Source organism: Belonocnema kinseyi, chromosome 8, assembly GCF_010883055.1.
Source record: "Belonocnema kinseyi isolate 2016_QV_RU_SX_M_011 chromosome 8, B_treatae_v1, whole genome shotgun sequence".
NCBI classification, from domain to species: domain Eukaryota; kingdom Metazoa; phylum Arthropoda; class Insecta; order Hymenoptera; family Cynipidae; genus Belonocnema; species Belonocnema kinseyi.
In genome coordinates this window covers 36347840-36370570 of record NC_046664.1, presented here as the reverse complement: position 1 = coordinate 36370570, position 22731 = coordinate 36347840, and the positions used below count along the sequence as shown (strand labels likewise).

The following is a 22731-nucleotide window of genomic DNA, read 5'->3' as shown; positions in this document are numbered from 1 at the left end:
GCATTTTTATTAAAAATACCAATTTCCAAAGAAAAAAGCTATCATAGAAAATATTGTAAATATTCTTGGAAATTTAATAATTGTTTATTAACAATAGACATTTTAGACCAAGAACACTAAGAGAACATAACAAATTCTTTAAGATTGTGAATCCTCTTTTAAAAACGCGAACAGAACATAAAATTTTACAAACATTTTCAAATTAATGGCTGAATAGACAATCTGAAAAATATATCATTTTCAAATTAAAAATACCAATTTTAAAAGAAAAGCACTAATTTAACATAACAAAAAATTGTTTCAAATTGTACATCCTCCTTGAATTTTAATTACCTATGTTTTAAAATGAGACTTATGTACTCACGTATTATTTTCTTTAATATAGGAAAAAGCAGCATAATTGACATAATTCTAACAAATCAAAAAAATTGCATGAATATTCAGAACTTATAAAAAATAATTTTTAAATAAATAACGAATACACAAATGAATGAAAAAAATGCCAAAAATATATATTATTATCAAATTATAAAATTTTCAAAATTTGAAATAACGGCAAGATTTTTAATTGACAAAAAATAAAACCCCGAATTTAAAAATATCCGAAACTAAAATTCACCGACTTCAATACCGACTTGTAAAATAAAAGAATTATTAAATTCCCAGTGAGCTATTAATAGAATTATAAATAAGGCAAATAATTTAATTAATCATTAATTAATTATTTATTTATTATTTTCGCCAAATTTTAAATTTCGTCAAACTTAGGTTTCAGCAATAGAAATATTTATGGGAATTTAACAAATCATTTATTTCATAATTCGGCAATATTTTTCTTGCATATTTATGATATTGTTATTCATTTTTTCGTTATTTTGTGTTGTCCCGGATATTCAAGCACTTTTCGGTAGAGTGATAAAGAGCTAATTTTTTTTTTATATTGCCGTTTTAAAATATAATGCTACTATATAATAAATATAATTATTATAGCCATAAATGACAAACAAGGAATATGTTAAATCTTAAAATACTGTTTTCTATTACAATGAAATAACGAACTATTAAATGTGATATTTTTTAATCAATTAGACTTTGTAATGAAGCTAAAGTATTTAACATTTGTATGTCACTCTTAAAGAAAGGCCATTAACAAATATTTTTGTATTTTAGACAACACTCAAATTAATTGAAAATTTTTTTTCAAATTGCTATAATAAATCCATATTGAAATTTTATTCGGAGAATTGAGAACAAGAAAATAAGTATTATCATCTTGATTTTAAATTTATGTAAATATAATTTTCATAAGAGTCTTGAGAAATTTAAAAGATTTTTAAATATGTCAGGCTTGTCAAAAAAGAATCTAGAAGATTTTAAAGAAATTTTTTTATAATATAGGATTTTACAAAATATTATGAAAAATTCGAATCCTTTTAACAGACGTTTAGAACTTTTAGAAGTTGGGAAGGAATCAAGAAATATTTGATAAATTTTCGAAAATGTTTCCGAGTTTTCAAATATTTATAGTCTATTTAAAACGTCTTAAATTCCTGAAAATATGTTTAAATGATGCAAATTTTTCTCAAAATTGTCATATATCATTCCAAATTTTAAAAAATTACCTTAAAATCTTCTAAATTTCCCCATTTCGCAATCTTGCCAAATAGACACATTTTGCTTTAAAATCTTTTAAACTATTTTTAGAATTTTTAGGAAATCATTTATTATGTTAAAAAGCCTTTTTCAATTTTCTCTTGAAGTTCCTTTAAAAAAAAAATTATTAAAAATTTTCAAACGAATATAAGAAAATTTTTTAAAAATCTTTTCAGATCTTCTAAACCTTCTATTTTGAATATCTCTTAAACTTACTCAAACTTTTTCTAAAATTATGTAATATAGCAGCAAAATTGCACCATTTTGCTTCAAAAACTTTCACACTTTTAACAAATTTTAGGAAATAATTCAAAATGTTTTGTGATCGTTTTTCGATTTTCTCTTGAAATTCCTGACAAAACAATCAATTAAAAATTTCCCATGAATTTTAAGAACTTTTTTTCACTCCCTGACAAAATTCAGTTTACCTAACAAATTTGTAAATCTTGAAAAATTATTTAAAAAATTGTCTCAAAATCTTTCATAACCTTTTAACCCACATTTTGAAATATTTAAAACTTAAAAATATTCTTTTAAAATAAATGGTTACAAGATTCTAAATCTTGTTCAAATTGTAATGAATGAAAAAAGGGAACAGTTATATTTTTAGTTAAGGAAAAAAAGATACATTTTCTACAAAAAATGGAATACAGTTAAATTTCCAGTTAAAGAAGTAGATTTTTAACGAAAATAATGATTCTTGAAAAAATGAAATTTTTATTAAATAGTTGAATTTTCAACATAAAAGATTTATTTTCTAACAAAAAGGGCAAAACTTCAACAAAATTCACAAATTTTCAAGTAAAAATAGAATAGTAAGATTTTCAGTTAGAAAAAAAAAGAATTAAAAAAAAAAGTTCAATTTAAAACAAATAATTAATCCAAAAAAGTAATAATTAAGCAATAAAATAAATTTGCAGTAAAAAAGATTGGTCAATTAGAAGATGTATATTGTACTAAAAAATAGAGGAATTTTCGACCAAATAGTTGAATTTTGAATTAAAAAAGATCAATTTTCAACCAAACATGGAATAGTTAATTTTCAAGTGAGAAATTAATTTTTAACATATGTGTAGCTCAATTTGCAACCATGCAGTTGAATTTTCAACAAAAGAAGATGAATTCTCAACGAAAAATGAATTAGTAGATAGGTCGAATAATCCAAGATTTTTATTTTAAACCAAATACAGTTACATTTGACAACAAAAAAATGAATTTTCAACGAAATGGTTGAATCCTCAAGCAACAAAGATTAATTTTCAACCAAACAATTGTGACTGTTACCAACAAAAAAAAATCAATTTCTACCAAAATAAATTAATTTTTAACCCTCTAAGATTAGTTTTCAACCAAAAATAATTACTTTTTACCCAAATTTCTGAAATTTCGAAAAAATAAATTAACTTTAACTCAAGTTTATCAAAAAAAACCTCTGATCTGTTTTAAATTCCACGACTTTTTGGAGTACCTTGACCAGTAGCGACCTTCATTTAACCCTTAAAGGGTATACTGGGTGTAAAACACCCAGCGACTAATTTACGCTTTAATAAAACGTACCAAATGCAAGAAAATGGAACATATGGCGCCAGATTAACCAATGACATGAAAACCTATTTTTCTATGTCATTTTCACATAATTTTGATTTATATCATTTTTATACGCAGTTTAAGATCAATAAAATCGTTTAATCACGCAAAGTACGGTGTTTCATTTTTCATTGAATTAAAGCTTTTAATTTTTAGAATAAATACCTTCTTTGGAACGAACACTATAAGACAAATTTTATTTTTGAAGCGCCGTATCTCGGAAGTATTCAAGTAAAATTTTAAGTAAAAATATCAAAAAATTTTTGAATTTTAGAGTAAAAGAAATCATTTTTTCCAAAAAGAATTTTTTTAAACTACCTTAAACATCAAAAACTGTTATGAAACCTTTTTCTCCTTGAACTAGATAGATTAAACATAATTAATTGATTTTCTTGTAAAAAAAACTATCCAATACCGTCGGTATAGCACAAGTTTGAATACTATTGGGTACCTAACACCCAGTAGGCTCTTTATGTAATTTTACGGAAGTGTGCCCTTTAATGGTTAAATGTCTATAAGGAGTGCCAACTTTCAAGCATGAAAAATCAACTCAATTTCTAGAATATTATCCAAACCAATCGTCAAAAAAATTATATTCTAATCTGGAAACTTACCTAGCACACAAACGGAAGAGATCGTCGACAGTGTCAGGATGATTTTTGAGTCCATCTACTTCTTGAAGTATCGTAAAAGTGGGTGCAATGAATGCCTCCAACATACCCAACAGTCCCGAAACTGCTTCAATTTCTGTCGCGTACTCATCAACGAGTATAGAACCTAAATAGAGAAAACAGCTGTGCTGATGTGCCGCATACAACTGCACGATCTAAAATGCAATACAATTTTAATATCACTTTTCAAAATTATAAATAATTAATCCCACTTCTTTGATAAATAATAGATACCTGTTTCACAAGAGGTTCTAGAAGATGGGCCGAATATTTTCCTACGCAGCGGACTGCGAATCTTAAACATCGACAACACCTTTCCATGACTCGAGTGTCGTTTTGATAATTCGTGCACGCGTTCGATAATACTGGCCACATCTGGAAAACAAATTATAATAATTCAAGGTATCTAGGCGTTTCTTTAAAAAAAAAATTCCATGACTTTTCCATGTCTTTCAGGATAAAAAAGAAATTTTCCAGACGCATTTTTTACAGTGAAAAAATACTTTTCATAAAAGATAATAGTAATTGTAGATCTAGTGGAAATAAAAAGGAGACATGCAAATTTTCTCAAGCACCCCAAAATTCAATTTTCTTGCAAAAAAATACCGATTTTTTAGTGATTCCATGACTTTTCCAGGTCTTTCGGGATAAAAAAGAAATTTTCCAGGCGCATTTTTTACAGTGAAAAAATACTTTTCATAAAAGATAATAGTAATTGTAGATCTAGTGAAAATAAAAAAAGTTTTATGCAAATTTTCTCAAGCACCCCCAAAATTTTATTTTCTTGCAAAAAAAATATCGTTTTTAGGTGATTCCATGACTTTTCCCGGTCTTTTGGGATAAAAAAGAAATTTTCTAGGTACCTTTTTTTACAGTGAAAAAATACTTTTCACGAAACATAGTAGAAATTGTAGATCTAGCGGAAATAAAAAAAAGTTTCATGAAAGTTTTTCTCAAGCACCTCTAAAATTTAATTTGCTTGCAAAAAAGACAGCTTTTTTTTAGTGATTCCATGACTTTTCCAGGTCTTTCGGGATAAAAAAATTTCCAGGTGCCTTGCTTTACAGAGAAAAAAAACTTTTCACGGAAGGTAGCAGAAATTGTGGATCTAGCGGAAATAAAAAGAGTGCCATATGCAAATTTTCTCAAGCACCCCCAAAGTTTAATTTTCTTTTTAAAAAATAACGTTTTTAGGTGATTCCATGACTTTTCCAGGTCTTCCGGGATAAAAAAGAAATTTTCCAGACGCATTTTTTACAGTGAAAAAATACTTTTCATAAAAGATAATAGTAATTGTAGATCTAGCGGAAATAAAAAAAAATGTTTCATGCGAATTTTCTCAAGCAGCTCCAAAATTCAATTTTCTTGCAAAAAAAGACCGCTTTTTTAGTGATTCCATGACTTTTCCAGGTCTTTTGGGATAAAAAAAGAACATTTTCAGGTACCTTTTTTACAGTGAAAAAATATTTTTCACGAAACACAGTAGCAATTGTATATCTAGTGGAAATAAAAAAAAGTGTCGTGCGAATTTTCACAAGCACCCCCAAAATTTAATTTTCTTATAAAAAAAAATACCGTTTTTTGGTGATTCTATAACTTGTTCAGGTCTTTCGGGATACAAAAGAAATTTTCTAGGTACCTTTTTTTACGGTGAAAAAATACTTTTCACGAAACATAGTAGAAATTGTAGATCTAGCGGAAATAAAAAAAGTTCCAAGCGAAATTTTTAAAGCATCCCCAAAATTTTATTTTATTACAAAAAAAAAACATTTTTTGATGATTTTTCAATGTATCACGATGAAAAATTACGAAGCTACAATCGAAAATATTTCAAAGTTTTTGATTTTTTCCCTGATTCCTTTAACATTAACAACAATTTAATGAAATTTTTTTTAATCAATTTTTTATTTACTGCGAAAGCTGATATAAAGCTTTCGCTCGTTGTTCGCTGAAGAAGTAGTCAATTCTGATATTGAAAAATACGAAATCGTATGAAAAACGCTACAACAGTGTGGGCACAAAACTTCATTTTCAAAATTCCCTGACTTTCCCCTGCTTTCTCCCTCGTCAATTTTTTATTTTCCTTGACCATTAATAGTTATAGACTAGAATTTTAAGTTTGTAACATTTTTAACATATAATTTTTTATGAAAAGAACAAAAAATTTTCTAATTAAATCTTATTTATTTATTTCAATAAAAATAAACTTTTCTATAATGAAAGATGGATTTTCAATCCAAAAGGTCGAATTTTCAACAAACTAGTTGAATTTTCGACAACAAAAATCACTTTCTAATAAAACAGTTTACTTGTTAACAAAATAATTGAATTTCCAACAAAATAGTTATATTTTTAACCGAGTGATAGTATTTTAAATAAAAAACATTGAACTTCAACCAAAAATAGTTATATTTTCAATTTAAATTTTTTGCAAAAAACCTTAATTTTTAAAGAAAAATAATGAGCTTTCAATTCAAAAGGACGAATTTTCGGCCTAAATTGTAGAATGTTCAGCAAAACAGTTAAGATTTCGAACAAAAAAGATAACTTTTTAATAAAATACTTGAATTTTCAACAAAAAAGTTTAACTTTTAACCAAATACTGGAATTTTCTACCTGCAAACATGATTTTTCAAACCAGTAGTCGAACTTTGAAACAAATTCTTCATATAAAAAAAAATAATATAAAAAAATCAAATTTTCAATATAATAGTAAACATAATACATTTTCATCCAAGGACATTACGTTTTAACCAAAAAAGACCTTTTTAAACACAATACATGAAGCTTTAAATAAATAGTTGAATTTTCAAATAAAAAAGACCAATTTTCTCCAATTTTTTGGAGTTTTCTCCAAATTTTTTGGAAAAAATAAATTTTCTCCAAAATTTTCCAAGACCAATTTGGTGAAAAAATTCACCAAAATAGTTTAATTTTCAACCAAAGAGGTGCACTTACAAAAAAAAGTATATTTTAAAACAAACATTTGCAACCAAAAACAATCAATTTTCAAAAAAAAATGGATAAATTACATTTTAAGGTAAAAAATTAATCAAAATTTAAAGACAAAACGGATTTTCAACAAAATAGTTAAATTTTTAACGGAAAGGGATGGACATTCAGCCAAAAATAAATTTTTAACAAAGTGGTTCAATTTTTAAAAAATCCTGCAAAATATAAATATTCCCTGAAACTATTCCAGATTCATTTTTGACGATTTTGGAAATATTTTTAGATCTGTTTAAATATTCTCTTAAAATTAATTGTTCAAAATAAAAAGGCATTTAAAATTTTTTCTAGGAATCTTGAGAACATTTTTTTCATTCTTTTGAAGTCTTTCACAATTCCTAAAAAGCTTCTAAATTTTTTGTTTGAAATCTGCAAAAATCTATATTTTGTTTTAAATTAGACCGTGGGCTATTTGTACAGAATTTTCAATATGAATAACGGAATCACTTCAATTTCTTAATAAATTCTGAATCTTTTCACACTTTATTAATATCTTTTTCACTTGCTCTAATTTTTTCTAGGAATACTACGAGTTCAATATTTATTATATATCAAAATTCAACAATTTTACTTGTAAATTACATTTTTTTTTAAATAAAAGAATTAAAGTTGTAACGTTCAAATTGTAGTTTTTTTGTTTAGTTTTGAATATTTGATTTATAATTATTTATTTTAAATGACTAGTCAAATATTTCTAAATATTTAAGAAATTGTTTTTTTTCCTCATTACAAAATTTAAATTATTAAATGTTCCAATTTTAGACTAAAACAATAAAATTATGAATCTGCACCTGGAATAGTGAAATTTTAAACCCAACAGGTGAATTTTCAACTAGAATTATAAATATTTAATTGAAATACTTGCATTTTTAACTAAAAAGATGAATTTTTAAACAATAAGATTAATTGCCAAACAATAAGATTAATTTTTTACCAAAAAATGCAATTTTTAAACAAAATACATACATTTCATCCGAATAGTTTAATTTTCAATCAAAGGATACAAATTTTCGACCCCAATAGTTGAATATTGAACTAAAAAAATAAATTTTCAAAAGAAAGTGGAATAGTTACATTTTTAGCAAAACAAATCAATTTTCGTGAACCAGAACTTAAATAATTAAGTTTTAAGCCAAGAAAATTAATGTTCAACCGAAAAGACGAATTTTCAACTACAAAAGAGTTTTTTTTTTAACTAAAAATTTAAGTTCCAACTAGAATTATGAAATATTCAACTGGAATAGTAATTTCATTTTCAGTTGAGGAAAAAAATTATATTCAATCCAAAAAGAAACAAATTTTTAATAGGAGTTTATTTTTCTACTAAGTACATTTATTTCTACCCTGAAAGATAAATTTTCAACTAAAACTATTAAAGGAGAAATTTCTATCAAAAAAAGCAGCGTTTTTTTTTTAAACAGAATACATGAATTTACCATTAAAAATGACAATTTTATATCCAAATTATTAAATTTTTAATTAGAAAAGGTCCATTTTCACCTCAAGTGGAACGATTAAATTTTCAGTTCATAAAATTAACTTTAAAACAAACTGATAAATTTTCAACCAAAGGATGAATCTTCAAATGGAATAGTTGAATTTTATACCTAAGAAAAAAATTTATTTTCAACCAATAATATTTATTGTCTACAATAAAAGCTGAATTTTCCACAAATTACATGAATTTTCAAACAATAAAATAGTTTAATTTTCGGTAATAAATCTAATTCATAACAAAAAAATTGAATTTTCCGAAAAATAGTTCAATTTTCTACTGGAAAAAATGTTAACATTTTTAAGTTTTTTAAAAATGTGTTTTTGACAATTGTAGATTTCAAACGCTTTTTATTTTCAATATTTTAGGTCTTTAAAACTGTATTTTAATATTCTTTAAATGAAAAATGTATGCTCAACAATTAAAATCTAAAACGGAAAATTTTGGAGTGAACGCTTTTAGAATTACGCATTGTAACCAGAATGATATAATCATAGAAAAAGATAACAATTTAACTAATTATTTAAACCAAAAAAAAACCGTTAAGATCAAACTTGGACAGACTTTTTTTTTCTAAATATTTGTAAAATTATCGGTAAAAAAAAAATTCACTGCCATTTTCCTGTAGTTACAATAAATTTATTAATGTTTCGGTACTTACTTCCGTAATGGCACCTTGGCAAGGATGTGTCTCCATCGTGTCGTCAACTTGAGGACTCGTGTGTCTAAAGATAGCTGCTAGTCTGTCAAGCCATATCACAGGATCCTTCTTTGTACCTCTCTCAATTGGAAGCGCTCCTTTTTCCATAAGTTCGCACAAGGGTCTCGCCTGGAACCAGCAGAGTTCCTTCATCGCAGGGTCGATGTCTTCCTGAGGAAGTCTCGATAGTATTTTCGCAACTCCTGTAAACAATAATAATAATAAAAATGAATCAGATTTTTAAGTATTAGAGCCAAGGTGTCTCCTTAAATCCTGGAAAAAATCCCTTACAATTCCAGGTTTTTTTTTGCAGGTGTCTCAACATTTTTCTAGATATGATTCTTCATAGTACGTTGCCATACTAATATTTTTGCATTTTTTTACAACAATCGACTCTGAATATCTATGTAAATTCGCGAGATTATTGTAAATGAAACGTTTTTTTTCAGTCCTTGTAAATATATAAATGTGCAAAAGAAGTACTATCAGGGTGGCAACTATTTTTTAAATTTTCTTCTCCCGGTTCTCCCGGTAAATATTCAAAATTTCTCCCAGTTTAGAAAAAAATTAATTATCTTTGCAAAACCCATTGTTTGTTCATATATGTTATATATTGCGCAATTCGCGCGTTCATGTCTCTGGGTTTATATTTCCTAGAATGAAAATATGCAAATTTAAAAATCGATTATTATACCAATTTTTTCTTATAAGGATTTAAATATTTTTGAAACAAGAATTAAGAATTTCGGATTACAAGCATCTGAAATTAAAAGAAATATAGGAAGGATTTTGGACAATTTAATCATAAAAAGGAGTTAAATGATATAATTTCTAAGTCAAAGAACTAAAAATGAAACAATTTCAATTTCAATTGAAGAATCATGAAACTACTCTGATTTTAGGTAAAATTTTCGAAAATTGGAAAATGTTAAAATGTTAAAAATTGTATATTTTAAGATTAAAAATGTGAAAATTGGGCCATTAAAAAGTCATAGGAATTTAGCTTGTATTCTTTATAATTAAAAGCGTTCAAAATTAAATAAATAAACATTGAAAACTTTTTCATAAAAATTATTATTTTTAAATTCTTTCTTAAAAATTCAACTTTTATTCTAAACTAATCTTTTTGTTTAAAAATTCATATTTTTTGGTAGAAAATTTAACTTTTTGGTGAAGAACTCTTGAATTTGATTGAAATTCGTCTTTTTTGGAAGGAAAGTAATATTTACGCTTAAAAATTCATCTTTTTAAATGGAAAATTCAACTTTTTCGTTGAAAATTATTGAATTTGATTAAAAATCCATTTTTTTCGGTACAAAATTACTCCTTTTGTTTAAAAATTCACATTTTTAGATAAAAATTTAGCACCTAGGTTTTAAAGTTAAACTACTTTTATACAAATGTAAAAATATTATTCTTGAATTTGATAGAAAATTCGTCTCTTTTGGCAGGAAAGTAATATTTTTGCTTGAAAATTCTTCTTTTTTAGTTGAAAATTGAACTCTTTTTGGTTAAAAATTTAACAAATAGTTAAAGTTATACTGATAGTAGTTTCAAGTTAAACTGATTTCTTAAAAATAAAAAATAAAATTTTTCTTTCTTTCTTCAAAATTCAACTTTTTGGTTGAGAATTCTTTCATTTTATTGAACATTCATCTTTTTTCTTGTAAATTAATCTTTTTGTTCAAAAATTCATATTTTTTAATTGAAAATTCAACTTTTTGGTTTATAATTTTTGAATTTGATTCAAAATTCATTTTTTAGGTACAAAAGTAATTCTTTTGTTTGAAAACTTACATTTATAGTATAGTAAATAAATTTTTATTGGTAGAAAATTTAACTTTCTGGTTGAGAATTCTTGAACTTTGTTATAAAATTCGTTTTTTCGGTATAAAATCAATCTTTTTGGTTAGAAATTCATATTTATAGTTACAAATTTAACAACTATGTTTTACAGTTAAACTACTTTCATAAAAATGTAAAAAAATTATTTCTTAAAAATTCAATTTTTCGTTTGAGAATTCTTGAATTTGATTGAAAAATTGTATTTTTTATTGCAAATTAATCTTTTTGTTTAAAAATTCATATTTTTTGGTAGAAAATTCAACTTTCTTCTTGAGAATGCTTAAATTTGATTGGAATCCGTCTTTTTTGGTAGCAAAGTAATCTTTTTGCTTAAAAATTCATATTTTTTAGTTGAAAATTCAGCTTTTTGGTTGAGCAACCTTGAACTTTGCTAAAAATTGTTTTTTTTTTTATTGCAGAAAATCAATGTTTTTGTTTAAAAATGCTCTTTTTGATAAAAAATTTAACAACTAGGTTTTCAAGTTAAACTGATTTCTTACAAATAAAAAATGTCTTTCTTTCTTAGAAATTCAACTTTTTTGTTTGAGAACTCTTTCATTTTATTGAAAACTTGTATTTTTCTCGTAAATTCAACTTTTTGGTTGAGAATTCTTGAATTATATTAAAAATTCATTTTTTCCGGTAGAAAATTAATCTTTTTCTTTAAAAATTCATATTTTCAGTTAAAAATTCAACAACTAGGTTTTAAAGTTAAACTGCTTTCATAAAAATAAAAAATACATTATCTCTTAAAAATTCAACTTTTTGGTTGAAAATTTTTTTATTTTATTGAAAATTCCTCTTTTTCTCGTAAATTCAATTTTTTGGTTGACCAATATTAGATGAGCAAGTTAAAGCACTCAAAGTCGAACTCTTGAATTTAAAACTTTTAAAACTGAAGTTTAATATTTTTTTTATTTAAAAAATGTTGTATTTGAATGCTCAATAATTTTATACGTATAAAATGGAAACTACTAGCACTTTTCAAATGAACATTTTTTAATTGAGTGCAGTTCAACTGCCAAATAAATTTTTTTCAGCTTTTATAAATTACAAAGTTGAAAGAATCATATTCAGTTCCAAAAATATCCATCCACGTCATAATTTTCAACTCTCTAAATGTAAAAATCAATCAATACATTAAAAACAATTAAAATTTTTATATTTCTAAGCCATTTTAAGCTAGAAACATTAAAAATTGAAAGACTGAATTTTTGTATAAACTAAATACTTCTTCAATTGAAAGTTAAATTATTTTAATTTTAAATAGTTTTAAAAAATCCTTAAAATGGTTCAAAATTTTATTTCAAAATCTTGAAATATTTACATGTTGTTTCACATTTTTGCAAATTATAAATTTTTTTTTTCAGAACTTCTAAACATCTTTTAAAATTATTAGAATATTTCCTAAATTTGTTTCTAACAATTTCTTTAAAATCCTGCCAAATTAAATCAATCTTTCTAAATTTTTTTAAATATTCTTTTACAATTAATTTTGCGAAATAAAAAATCATTTTCAATTTTCCTAGAAAACGTTTTTTATTCTTCAGAAGTCTTCCAAAATTCTAAAAAAGCTTCTAAATTTTTTGTTCGAAATCTGCCGAAATACATACTATTTGGTTTCAAATGAGGTCATGGACTATTTGCACCGGAATTTAAGTACGAAAAGCCGGATTTTGTCGGTTCATGTAGACACTTCGTTTACATTATTTGAAATTATTTAAAATTAATTTTTTCAAAAATCTAAATATCTCTCCATGTTACTCGAATCTTTTCGAAGAATTATATGTGTTCAATTGTTATTTATACATCAAAATTCAATAAATTGACTTTCAATACAAACAATTTTAATTGAACAATTAAAATTGTAACTTTCAAAGTTTAGATATATTGTTTAGTTTCGAATAATTATTCTATATTTACGGATTTTAAATAAACAGTCAGATATTTCTAAATAGAAGAAAACTGTTCTTATTCTTAATTAAAAAATATATCATTGAGTGGTTTAAAAATGGAACATTTTAGAATAAAATAATATTTGAAATTTAATAAAAGCCTTTGTTCATGAATATATTATTTTGAAATTATTTTAAAATTAAAAATAGTTTATAACGTTCAAATCTGGAAATTTTAAAATTTCGAACTGATTCGGAATCGTATTGTAAAATCAATTATTATTCTTTCTTTTTAAACGCCTCTAATTTGAATTTTTTTAAGCCCTTAAAACTGCATTTTAAAATTCTTTAAATTAAAATGTACGCTTAAATTTTTAAACGGAAAATTTTTTAATTGAAAGATTTTCGAATCAAGCATTCTAAACTGTGTGATAACATAATTGAAAAAAGATAACAATTTAACTAATTAGTTAAGAAACGGTTGAAATCAAAGTTGGACAGATTTTGCGCTTCCAATAATTTTCTAAAATTCCCGGTCCAGAAATAAATTCACTATCATTTCCCGGTTTTCTGATCCAGCGGCTACCCTGAGTACATAAGTTTTGTAGGAAAACAGGAATGTTAATGCAACAATCCTGAAAACCGTACAAGGGAAAGAGTATAACAAAAATAAAGGGAAAAAAAACTAACCTTTCAAGAGTCCTATCGAGGCTTCATTGCCGATTTCGAGTTGGTCAAGCGAACTAGCGATTGCGCGAAGTCCTTGGAAATGCGAAGCCATATGAGCAGGACATGCTGAACATATACTTTGCAATGCACCCGAGGCAGCAGCTCCCAATCCTTCTTTACGCAGACATTCCACGAGGAAATTCAAAATTGGTTCTGTATTAAAAAAATCAATTCATCAATAATTCCACTTTTATTTATTTATTTTTTTTTATTCATTAGACGCGAATTTTAAATTCTGATTCTTACGTAAAGACTGAGGATGACTGTCGATCCATTCACAGAGTTCTCCAAGCAAAATAATACTTGTATGTCGCACTGCAATATGCGTATTCTCCGGCAAATTCAGAATAGCTTCCACCACCTTTGGAACCACCTCGTTCTCCTCTCTAAAATGCGAACTTTAGCTTTAAATTAATTCTCGCGTACAAACAATGCGGAGCATTAAATTATCATTAATTTTTAGGGATTATAATGACAAAGTTACTAGATCAAAAGGAAGGTACTAACGGCAAAATGTTCTTCGCCACTGCTTGCATAACGAAGAGAGAAGCTTCCGTCGAATCCCAGGTTGGTGTCGGTTGATCGCCGGATCCTTCTCCAGTTAGAGTAAAAAACATTTGCCGGAAACAGTGACTACTTCCGACCACGAATACGACATCCTTGATTAGTTCAGAGACTCGCGTTCTGAAGTCGGCAAATTCCTCTCCACCACTCACGTCCTCCACAAGACCAAGCTGTTACAATTTTTTAAATTGTTCAGATTCAAGATCCCACTCAGAGAGAAAAATTTCAAATTTAAGTCAAATATTCAAAGGGCAGGATTTTAATTTAGTAACATTTTTAACATAGAATCTTGCATAAACGTATTAAAACAATTTTAGATTTAAATGAGATTAAAATCAAATTTAAAATTCTATGTAACGTTCAATAATGAAATTTGTGTGCAGAATTCCTGAAAATAAAATAACAACCAAAATTTGTCTTTTTTAGTTTTAAATTCAACTTTTTGGTTGAGAATTCTTGAATTTGATTGAAATTCATCCTTTTTTGGTAGTAAATTAATATTTTTGTTTAAAAATACATCTTTTGGTTTAAAAATGCATTTTTTTAGTTGAAAATTTTATTGATTTTCAGGAATCCTGCACACAAATTTGACAATTTCGACCCTCTTTATTTATTTAAAAAAAAAATTGGTTTTCTAACATGAAAAATGAATTTTAAATCCAAAAAGGACGAATTTTTAAGAAAATAGTTCATCTTTAAACTTACAAACATGAATTTTCAAACAAATGGTCGAATTTGCGAAAAAAAAGATTAACCCTCAACCAAAAACAGTTGCATTTTCAACCAAATAATTAAACTTTTTAAAGGAAATTTGAATTTTAAATAATTTAAATTTTGAATCCGAAAGAACGTTTTTTTTGTCCAATTAAACTAATTTTCGGACAAAATAGTTGAATTTTCTACTAACAAGAATAAATTTTCAAACAAATAGTCCAATTTTGAAACCAAAAAATTTATCTTCAACTAAAAAAAGTTGCATTTTCAAGTAAATAGTTGAATTTTCAAGATAAAAAGTCGAATATTTTAGATAAAGCTTGCCTAACAAAGCCGAAAAGTTGAATTTTCAAGTAAAAGGTTAATTCTCAACGAAAAAATGGCATAGTTGATCATTTAACTAGATAAAATTTTAAATAAAACAGAAGACTTTTAAAAAAAAATTAATTTTCCACCATAAATAAAAAAGCCACATTTTCAGTAAGACGAATTAAATTAAAATAGAAGAGTTGTTAACAAATAGTCCATTTTTCAACAAAAGAAATGTACTTTTTAACTAAAATAACGAATTTTCCAACTACAAAGACAAGTTTTCAACAAATAAAGATTTTTTAGCCCAGAAAAAAATATATCTTCCAAATTATGGAATTGTAAGCCAAAATGCGAGTTTCCTGTAAAACAGCTGAATTACACACTAAATCGTAAAATTTTTAATAAAAAAAAATTGAACTTTAAAACAAAAACAAATGCATTTTCTCCCAACTAGCTAAATGTTCAAGCCAAAATGATGACTTTTTTGAAAGACGGTTCTATTTTGAACCCTAAAAGTTGAATTTTCAACCAAAAAGTTTAATTTTCTACCAAAAGACGAATTTTCTACAAAATACATGAATTTTCAAAAAATTGTAGAATTTTAACCTAAAAAGATTAATTTCCAACCAACAACGGAAACTTTAAATTATTAGTAAGAAAAATAAAAATTTAAACAAAATAATCAAAGTTTGAAACAAAAGAGATGAATTTTCAACTAAAATGTGTATTTTCCAACAAAAAAGACGAAATTTCGACAACTAAAGATTTTTTAGTCAAGAAAAAAAAATTCTATGAATTATGCAACTTTTAGACTAAAAGGCGAATTTTCAATAAAACAGTTAAATTTTTCCCAAACAGTTGCATTTTTGACAATAATAATAAAAAGCTCTCCGAATTCAACGTTTTTACACCAAAATTCTGAAAACTGGAATTAGAAAGTAATTGAAATTGTATCATTTTTATTTTAAAGAGTTTAAAATTAAATAATTTTTTGTTTGAATTAAAGAATATCGAAATTGAATATTAAAATGGAATGTTTTCAGATACAAATTTTGAAAATTGAATCATTTAAAATAAAAAGGAATTGAAATTGCTTTTCTTTAATTGTTCGAAATCAAATAATTTAAAAATTAAAACTTTTAATTTAAATCATTTTCAGCTCGAAGCGATTAAAATTTGACAACTGAAAATTATAAATTAAAATGAATTTTTTTAAGTCAAAGCTTTATTATAAACCTTTAAATTTTAATTATTCTAAAAAAAAGCGTGCAAAATAAGAAGTCATTTTTAATGGGGAACATTAAAAGTAAAGAAAAATGTATAGCCACCGAGAATTGTGATATTAAATCTTTTTTATAATCAAATCCTTAAAAATGTCAATTATTCCAAGTAAATTGTATTCGCTTGAAACTGAAGAATTGCAAAATTGTTAATAATAGTTGAACAAATTTAAACATTTTAATTTCAAATTCTTTAACGTTCAACATTTAATTTAAAACCATATTATTCACACTTTAAAATTTTCAAAAAATATTGTTCATTTTTAACGATTTATTATTTTTAATTTTCAACTAAAAGTCGGACAATTTTAAGGTATAACATTGAAAATTAAAACTAAAAAAATAAAATTAAAAAAAGTCATATACATGATTCCAGTTTTTAAAAATGCACAATTTTAAGCCTTTCAATTCGAAATTGTGTTTTTTTTATACTTCAGTTTGAAATTTTTTATATTTTGAAACATTTTCAAATAAAAAATTTAATTTTCAATGCCTGTTTCTAAAATTTTCTACATTTTTATTTTAAATCGTATATGGTTTACAATTTTTCTGAGGCATTTAATTCAACAAATTTTAATTACAAATCCTTTTAACTAAAATTTGTGCAACTATCAACAAGACTTTCAACATTTTTTTTCAAAAATGCAGCATTAAGTGAAATTCAAAGTGATTCCCTGGTGGAAAACATTTCTACAACAGTAATTTTTTATTAAAACATGTACTTATTTGTAAAAACAATATGAAAAATTTAAAAGAAAAATACGATTAAATACAAATAGCTAATTTTGTATTGTATTTTCTTGTAAAAAAGTAAAAAAAAAATGAAAAATAAAGTAGAAGTTTCTAAAATTAAAAAATTCGTATAACTTTTTATTAATGTTTGTGTTTACTTTGTTCTAAAAATCTACAAGGTATGGAAGATTCTGTAAGACTTTAGGACAATTTTTTTTAATCGTGTAGGATCTAAAAAAATGTAGGAAAAATTCAAGTTTCGAGATAAACATCAAATTTTCATTAGATTCCTGGAAAATTTTAAATGATTTTTTTTTAAATTTATAAGAGAGTATATTGAAAAATATTTTTAAACAAATTTTGATGCATACATTAATGCTTCTAGCTTAAAAATGATTAAAATTGTATTATTTTTAAAATTTATCAATTTTCTGATTCATTCTTCAATTTATAGTATTGAAAATGACAGTGTATATTTCTATTTGTTGCAATCTTTGAACTGTATAATGTATAAAAGTAAAAAAAAATTATTTTGCAATATAAAGTCCGTTAATTCAAAAATTTGCAATTGAAAAGTGTTAAAATCTTCCAGTTAATACGCTCGAGTTCGAGTCTTATAATTTCAATGATCGTGTCAATTCCTTCTCCATTATTATTGTGGTTCGATTGCTATTTATTTTTAAAAAAAAAGGTTGAACAGGGTAGCTACTATTTTTCAAATTTCCGTCTCCCGGCTTTTTCCGGGTTCTCCCGGTAAATATTCGTAATTTCTCCCGATTTATAAAAAAACATAATCTCCTTGCGAAACACAGTTTTTTCACATATATGATCAATTACGGAAATCGATAAGCATCAGCAAACATTTTGCAAGAAATCAATTGACTTTGAATCATAAAAGTAGGATAAGGAAATTTTTTTTCTGATTAAGAAAAATGCAAAGATGCCTTTTATTACGCAACAGGAAGTAATTTTACGCGCGCAAATCGCGCGTTCACGTATCTGGATTTTTATTTTCTAACATGTAAAATATGCAAATTTATAAATCAATTTTAAAACCAATTCGTTAACATTGTATTTAAAAGAATTTTAACAATAATTAATAATTTCGAATTGAACGCTTTTGAAATGAAAAAAATTATTGCATCATGTTGGACAATTTAATAAGAAAAAGGAATGAAATTGTATAATTTCTAGATCGAAGTCCTGCAAAGTAAACAATCTTATTTTAAATTGAAGAATCACGAAATTGAATAATTTCAGATTACAAATTTAGAAAATGGGGGAATTTTAAAAATCGTAGAAATTGAATATTTTAAGATTAGATCATTGGAAATTCAGAGGAATTGAAATTGTACGATTTGTACTTAAAAGCGGTCGAAGTTAAATAATTAAAAATTGCACATTTTTGGATATGAACAATTCTAAAATCAAAGCGATCTATATTTGACAATTAATATTGAAAACTAAATTAAATCTTTCAAAGTCAAAGCTTATGAAATTCTAGAATTTTAAATTGTTACTACATAACGAAATTATAATTTGACATTCAAGCTAATTTAATGAATTTTTATAAAATAAAATAATGAATTGAATTATACTAAATAAACTTTCAATCAAAACCTTTAAAATTTTAATTTGTTGATATAAATTTAAATAACTTAAAAGCTTATAATTTTTAAATCGTTAATTAAACTTTTCCAAATTTAACCAATTCAATTTTAGTTACAAAATTTAAACCTACTAAAAGCAAACATTTTTTATTCAGCGTTCAACATGTAAATTCAATACTCTAAAATGATTTTAACCCTTTAAAATTACCGAAATTATGGGTTTATTCTTGTATCAATTTTAGTTACATAGTTTATTTTTGGTCTTTTTGTTATTTTAAACATAAATTTTATTTATTAATATCAAATTTTTGTTTAGAACTATCATTTACTCTTGAAATTTTCCAATTTAAAATGATTTATTAGTTTAATTCTTCACCAAAAAATTGGAAAATTTAAAGATATTACTTTGAAAATTCAAGCAAATAATAAACAACGAGAATGCTGCAATATGATTCCATTTTTTTGAAATCGTACAATTTTAAGCGCTGCAATTCGAAATTGCTTTATATTTACATCTAAAATGATCTAATTCAAAACTGATTATCAAGGCGTTTATTATGAAACTTTTGAATATTTCATAGCGAAATGGTATTGTAATTTTGAATAACTATTTGAATATGATACAAAAATATTGTGAAATTTTAAATTTGAAAAAACCGAGAATTAATCTAAAAATTAATTTAAGAGAGACTTTAGTTTCAAAACCTCAGATTAAACTGTTTTAGAATAGCGCATTCAAAGCCATAATTTTCAATTAAAATTATAGAAATTTTAAAGATGATAAATATATTATTAATAAGTATCATATCATGTAGTATTAAGTGACATTCAAAGTGGGAAACATTGTGAACCTTTCAATTTTAATTATTCTAAAAACTTTGAAAATGATATGCTTTCTAATTGGGCACTTTGAAAAAAATACAAAGCGCATAAATTATGAAATAATTAAGGTGCAATTTTTTTTCTCCCGACTTTATTCCGGTTTTCTCCCGGCGAAAGTTTCTCCCGATTCTCCCGGGTTGGTGGCCACACTGTTGAACAATAAGCTTTTTTTGTTGCTTAGTATTTAATTATTCCTTATTGTCTTTTGATATTCTATCATTCTTGTAGGAAATTAAAACCACAATAAAATATAACAACGCACAAACAAAAAAAAAAGGATAAAATTCGACCGAATAATAGAAAAAAGTTTTACTTTCCTGTAATTTTGGTTGTAATTTATAGCATTTAGTTGCAGATTCCCGTATACATGGTGTGAGTGTTATGTACTATTTTCTCAAAATGTTTTCACCCGGGTCGGATAGATTATGTAACTAAAAAATGTGATTTCTATAAAAAAAAGCTGCCATTGTGATTGTTCAAAATTGAAGAATGTTAAATATTGTGAATCTTTAAAGTTTAATTATTCTAAATAATTTGAAAATTATATGCGAAATTATATAAGAATAGATGACTAGAGACTAATTGTAAAATTAAAAATGTATAAAACTCACATGGTCAGGTTCCATTTGGCAATGTTTGCAAAGAGCTCTGATGAGTCTTTCAATATGGGGCCTAAAAACAGCATTCAGATCATCACTATTCCTCTGGTAAAGAACTTCCGACAACCGGTACCAAAGGTTAAACGTTATTTGCGCCACCTGAAACAAAATTTGAGTTAAGTTAAATTCTTTGAAATAATATTTCCGCTAGGATAATTTAGTTTTACTATGTGCAGGGATTACAGCGGAAAAGGTGCTCAATAAAGGGAATATAGGGCAATTTTTTCAGGAAAAAAAAGAAATGGGAAAAAGATAAAACAATTATTTTTACATTTAGAAAAGAGGAAACAATCTTTTTATAGGAAACTGAAGTTTTTAAATAATGATAAATGATTTCTGCTATTAAAGATTTTTTTAAATTGGATTAACTTAGATCGTTGAAAATCCATTCCCGGCGATATAAAACAGACCGAGATTCTTTGAAATCTTTTAAAATAACTGAATTAAATGTATTAATTTGTATATAAAAAAAACGATAAAATAAAATGCAAGCACACCAAGCGCGCAATCACGTGCCTATATTTTAATTCTTTAATTTGAAGAGTTTTAAAATGTTTTAAAAGAAATCTCTTGAAATGCTTTGGAATATTTTTTTAATAAGTTAAAATCTATGAAATCCTTCGAAATTTTGTAATGTCCTTCATATCTCTTGAAATTGTTGAAATCTTCAAAATCCATTAAAATATGTAGAATTCATTTGCAATTCCTTGGATATAAATTAACTATATTCACACAATTTATCTTTAAAAACTATAAATGACTTAAAAAACCATAAAAACACATTTTCCAATATTAAGAGTTCTCTAGAAATTCTTTAAAATTCCTTGAAATCGTACGCATCCATTAAAATAAGTATAAATCATTTGATATTCCTTGAATATACATTAAATTAGAATTAATCATTAAATTTATCTTTAAAAGCCCGTTGAGAAAAAAAAATGATCGCGCGTTTTCATGTCCTTGGATTTTTATTTTCTACTCTTAAATCCATCGAGTATTTAAAAATCAATAACAAATTTTTTAATACTAAGAGTTGTAAAATTTTTTTAAATTAAATCTCTTGCAATTTTTTGAAATCCTTTAAAATAACTTCAGATTATTAAAATCCTTTGAAATTTGGTTATGGCCTTTATGTCTTTTGAAATTGTTTAAATTCTTAAAATAAAATTTATTTTATTCTCTAAAGTTCTACAGAAATTCAAATAAAACCCTTAAAATCGTAAAAATTCATTAAAACACGTAAAAATCATTTGAAATTCCTTGGATATTAATTAAATTAAAATTATTTATTAAATTTTTCTAAAACAAAAAACTTTCCTTGATTTTTATTTTCCAATATTAAAAACATAAACTGTTGAAAAAATTTAGAATATAAAATTTTTAATTATTAAGAGTTTTAATATTTTTTGAACAAGTTAAATACGTGAGGACATAATTAATTCTATTTGGTGAGATATGCTTAAAAAAACCTTACTTTCGCAATTTTATATTTTCATTTATGAAAATATTTTTTACGTATCTTTTAAATTTTAAATAGCAATATAGTTTTGATCTTCAATAAAAAATTGTTGATATTTAACAAATTTACATATGCAATTAATAATTAAGAAATTGTTGAATTTAACAACATTTTCAATACACATTTTCAAATTAAACCCTGCAGGATATAACAATAAAGAATGGTTTTCATTAGTTAAATAGTTGAATTTCTAATAAAGATCAGTCATCAACCGAAAATGCCAAGGTGATGAATTTTCAACTAAAATGATAAATCTTCAACCGGGATAAATGAATTTTAATCCAAAAAATGCATTTTTAACAAAAGACTTTAGCTTTCAACTTTAAAATAAATTCACTTTCAAATAAAAAAGATGAATTTTCAACTAAAAAGAATAAATTTTCAATACAAAATGGAATAATTAAATTTTCAGTAAAAAATATTAATTATCAACCAATCTGATACATTTTTAACTAAAATTATGAATCTCTAACTGAAATAGTTATATTTTCAACCAAGAATATAACTTGCTACGAAAAAGATGATTTTTCAACAAAATATATGTATTTTACAACTAAAAAAGAAAAAAATTTCCGCCAAAAATTGAATAGTAACAGTAGTGATATTAATTCCTAAAATGAGCGAGCTTCCAGGGCTTCCGTTTCCTCTTACCATAAAAAAATGCATTTTCCACGATATTGAAAACAATTTGTTTTTTACTGTTCCTTTTCAGGATCACCCGTTTGACTCTGCCCTGCTCCCTTTCTTTCCCTTACTTCATCCAATTTCTTCATCCACATCATTCCCTGTCCACTACCATCCAAGATCCATCTTACACACTCATCCACACTCAACTGTCCCTCTTCCTCTCCTGTACATCTCTCTAATACATGTGC

General features: G+C 25.0%; 1 protein-coding gene across 2 annotated transcripts in view; it reads right to left on the bottom strand.

The window, feature by feature from the left end:
- The window catches only part of LOC117178334 (transportin-3), a 60163-nt gene that overhangs the window by 12596 nt on the left and 24836 nt on the right, over positions 1-22731 (bottom strand). Inside the window, exons 7-13 of one of the 2 annotated variants that reach the window (XM_033369745.1) lie at positions 20290-20436; positions 14092-14318; positions 13831-13982; positions 13546-13737; positions 9077-9318; positions 4146-4286; positions 3855-4066 (exon numbers count right to left, since the gene is read on the bottom strand). In XM_033369745.1, the coding sequence (XP_033225636.1) occupies positions 3855-4066; positions 4146-4286; positions 9077-9318; positions 13546-13737; positions 13831-13982; positions 14092-14318; positions 20290-20436 (1313 nt within the window). The remainder of the gene's footprint in view (positions 1-3854; positions 4067-4145; positions 4287-9076; positions 9319-13545; positions 13738-13830; positions 13983-14091; positions 14319-20289; positions 20437-22731) is intronic. The other variant, XM_033369746.1, reaches the window with a different exon arrangement.